We start from the raw sequence: 4215 nt of genomic DNA, 5'->3' as shown, positions 1-4215 counted from the left end.
CGTCCATTAGGTTTGTCCATAAGAAATCGTTAGATATCCTTGGACGACTAAACCGTCCTACACCAGACGGACGAAAGCTTAACACTTAGACTTTCGACTAAACCCGCAATTATCTCAACAAACCCTTCGAATAAGTTAACTTCCATTAGCGGTTACAGTTTTATATCCGTTGAGGTAGTTAACTCCGGAGTTGTTGGTTTCCACAAATCCTGGGGAGGTTATTGGACAAATAACCGTCCCAGGCTCCCTATATAAGGGACCGGTCTGAACCCGACATCGGTAAGATTTTCTCTCAGACAATTTTCCAAAATACTTGGAACTTCTTTCTCTACGAGACTAACTTCTCCATCGGAGGGGGTTCGACCGGTCTTCTCCGGTCTCCTCTTTGATCGTGTTTTCTTCCTTGCAGGCCATCAACCGTTTCGATAGCCCACCGAAGCCAGGCCATCCACCTCACTGATTCGGAGCGATATCAGTTGGCGCCGTCTGTGGGAATCGAAGGTTGTTTTGCGACTTTCTTTTCCGTGACAAAGGGTTAGGATGATCAGGACCAGGTCGAGGGCTACTAGCCCTGGCCGTCAGGGAAGCAGAGGCGCTTCAAGTGATCCCCAGCGTGATCGCCAATCTGCACTAGTCATGCAGACGTCATCCGTTCAGAATATGCAATCCATGGCGGCTGCAATGGCGGAATTGACTCGCCAAAACCAGGAGTTAAGGATGGAGATCAGTCAGAGAAGACAGACACGTGAGGAACACGCAGGACAGACACAAGGCCATGGTGACAGAGAGAATACTGAAGTTGGAAGCCAGTTTAGAGGCACCACTTCACGGGCAGTGCCACACTTGAAAGAGGAGATGGACCAAATGAAGAAAGTCATGGAGGAGATGAAGGAGAACATGAGGAGAACAAATCCTATAGAAGATTTGGTCCACAGGACTGACTCTCCTTTTACGGCTTCCATTAATGGCCACCCTCTACCATCAAAGTTCAAACTACCTTCCCTGGACTCGTATGATGGGACGCGTGACCCCTTTGATCACATTGCAACATTCAAGACAACAATGCACCTTCAAGGGGTCCCTGATGAAATCATGTGTCGAGCCTTCCCTACTACCCTTAAAGGCCCGGCACGAGTTTGGTTCAGTGAAATCCCCCCAAGTTCCGTAAGTTCTTTCGAAGAGTTAAGCAAATTGTTTGTTAACAATTTCATCGGGGGACAGAGGCACAAGCGCTCTTCGTCCAGCTTACTGACCATAGAACAATGGGAGAACGAAAGCCTGCGGTCATTCATCACTCGCTTCAACAGAGAAGCCCTTAATGTGGACGAGGTGGACGACAAGCTACTACTGGCAGCCTTCCACAACGGGATTAATTCGGATTTATTTATCCACAAGCTATATGAGAAGGAGCCTCAAACCATGGCCGAGCTCGTCCATTCGGCTCAGAACTTTATGAATGCAGAAGATGCAATCATAGCCAAGAAGAGGAAAAGAGCTGAGAGGATGGAAGCGCACCCAGCTTGACACTCAGAACAAGCCCCTCGTCCAAAGAAGGGACGGATGGAAGATAGGAAGGAACGAGATAACAGGAAGACAGGTCCCTTGGGAAGAAGCCAGAATTATACGCCCCTGAACGCTCCACTCGATCAGGTGCTCATGCAAATCAAAGACGATCCTTCTTTAAAATGGCCAGAGAAGATGAAAGGGGATCCCAATAAGCGCAATAAGAACAAATATTGTCGCTTTCACAGGGACCATGGGCATGACACGGATGAGTGTTACGACCTAAAACAGCAAATTAAGAACCTTATCAGACAAGGAAAGTTGAGGCACTTCGTTGGAAGGGATCGTAAAGATGAGAAGTTGAAAGGCAAAATAGAGGAATCATCCCGGCCCCCACTAGGAGAGATAAGGATTATCGTCGGAGGGAACTCGATGGGGCAATCTTCCAAGTCGAAGAAGACGTATCTCAAAGCGGTACAAAACGTCCAGCTCTCTGGACGATCACCAAGGACGAGATCAATGGACGAGCCAACCGTTTCCTTCACCGACGAAGATGCTGAGAGGATCCATCACCCGCATGACGATGCGATCGTCATTACACTGCTTATTGCAGATTATACAACCAGGAGAGTGTTAGTTGACAATGGAAGTTCAGCAGACATATTGTACTACCTTGCCTTCCAACAGATGAGGCTTGGACGAGATCAACTTCGTCCAGTATGCTCGCCACTGATAGGATTTGGAGGAATGAAGGTGCAGCCCGTGGGTACCATTACATTATCAGTTGTGGTAGGGTCATACCCGCAACAGATAACCAAGGAAGTCAATTTCCTCGTGGTAGACTGTACCTCTTCATACAATGCCATTATTGGAAGACCCACTCTTAATAGTTGGAAGGCGATAACCTCGACCTACCATCTATCAGTCAAATTTCCTACGGAGTACGGGATAGGACAAGCACAAGGAGATCAGTTGGCAGCTAGAGAATGCTACTTAGCCATGATAAGGTATACACAACCTTCATTTGATCCTAAAATACACAATAACTATAAAGCTAAACGTCAGAATGCTAATTTAGGATCTATACAAATCAAACTAAAACCAGCTCCTTCCAAAACTCGACTAAGGCTCCCTCTGCTCCAAAATAAAACCTGTTAACTGAAAGAGTGGAAGGGGTGAGCTACACAGCTCAGTAAAGGTAAGATATATGAGAATTCAATAAGGATGCATGTAAATCAGATCATTTCATTCTATGAATATTCGAATAGGAGAACATCTTTTCATGCATAGTATTTAATACTATTCATAATAATAGTATACGCTCTTCATAGAAAATAATTGTTCTCCTTTTTCTTATCAGTTTAATATTACCAAAAACCTTTCAGATTAAACTTCTTTCACTTCCTACAAAGTCGTCATACATATTTTCTCATTACAAGATAATTATTTTAACTTAAATCAAATAATCGGCAACTTTGTATTAAGTTAGAAACAACTTGACTAATAAGAAAACTTTTCTTTATAAACTTCTTCTCATAGAATACTATAACTTTCATGATAATAAAACTTAACGTTTCATAAAAACAGATATCTGATAACTTTTAAACATAACCCGCACTTTCATCAGAAACTTTATCTTTAATGAACAGCTTTCTTTTCATCAGAAACTTCTTATTTTCATGAGAGCTTTTAACTTTTCATAATGCATTTAAACAAAATAATTCTCTCATGATTAATAACATAACATAGCTGTTCATATCATATTAGTTAGTCCATATCTGATAAGCTGTACAGAGAAGGCCTCATCACATTTGGGTGCCCCGTGTGTATGATATTGTCCTTTTTGGGAGGCCTGATGGCACATCCCCTCCAGGTTTTGTTCCTCCCCGCCGTCCGTACACATTGGGGAGAAGGCCTTAATCAAATTAGAGTTACGGGCAACCCCATTTCCTCTACTTTAAATGGCCTAGAGTTACGGGCAGCCCCATTTCCTCTACTTTAAATGGCCAAACAGATAACATATTTCCATGGAAAGCCAGTAATTAACCCCTACTAGCCGAGTTCAGATTACCAGAGGACATAACCCGAAAACATTTCATACTTTACATCATACTGAAATTTCTTCTTTTGCATAACATTTCATAATCATAGCACTTCCATTCTTTTCATTAAACATTATGTTCGTGAAATCAATAATAGCATCAATATGCAGAAATCATATACATGGGGTTTTGAAAGCTCACGAACATATCTTTGTCAGAATAATGATTACATGCCATATCTCTAATCAAAAAACATTTTAATGCATAATATACTTTAAAATAACCTCATGACTTACCGAATGCCCATATAACTTATCCCTTACCTGAAAGCAGAGGAACCGAGAGCCTAAAGTCGAAGGAGCTTAGACTTGGATACTGGTAACACCTAAACCATAAATCAAAGCTTATTACTATCCATAATTCTTTACCATAAACTTCACATTCATCTCAAAGCCTATTTCTTAGAATTAAGGAAATCCTAATCTCACCTCAACGAGGTTCCCACAAACAAAAATACATTCATCAACAACAAGTACAAAATCCTAGAGAAACCAACATTCTTATATTAATCTCATATCTCTAAAAGAGCTAACTTTATTTCAAAAAGTGCTTTAAGGTTAGGGCAATAATGCATGCATAAATATAAAATCTTTTAAGCATGATCATGTAA

The 4215-nt window shown here is 41.8% G+C and overlaps 1 protein-coding gene across 1 annotated transcript; it reads left to right on the top strand.

Annotated features, from left to right (window-relative positions):
* Positions 1-669: 669 nt before the first annotated feature.
* On the top strand, positions 670-3145 carry LOC115985489. The gene is made up of 3 exons (XM_031108431.1): positions 670-1431; positions 1651-2510; positions 3091-3145. Exons 1-3 carry the CDS (start codon positions 670-672, stop codon positions 3143-3145), a joined length of 1677 nt encoding a protein of 558 aa, XP_030964291.1.
* The last annotated feature ends 1070 nt before the right edge of the window (positions 3146-4215 follow it).

The sequence above is a fragment of the Quercus lobata genome, chromosome 4 (assembly GCF_001633185.2).
Source record: "Quercus lobata isolate SW786 chromosome 4, ValleyOak3.0 Primary Assembly, whole genome shotgun sequence".
Classification (NCBI taxonomy): Eukaryota; Viridiplantae; Streptophyta; class Magnoliopsida; order Fagales; family Fagaceae; genus Quercus; species Quercus lobata.
This window is presented reverse-complemented; position numbering and strand designations above follow the sequence as displayed.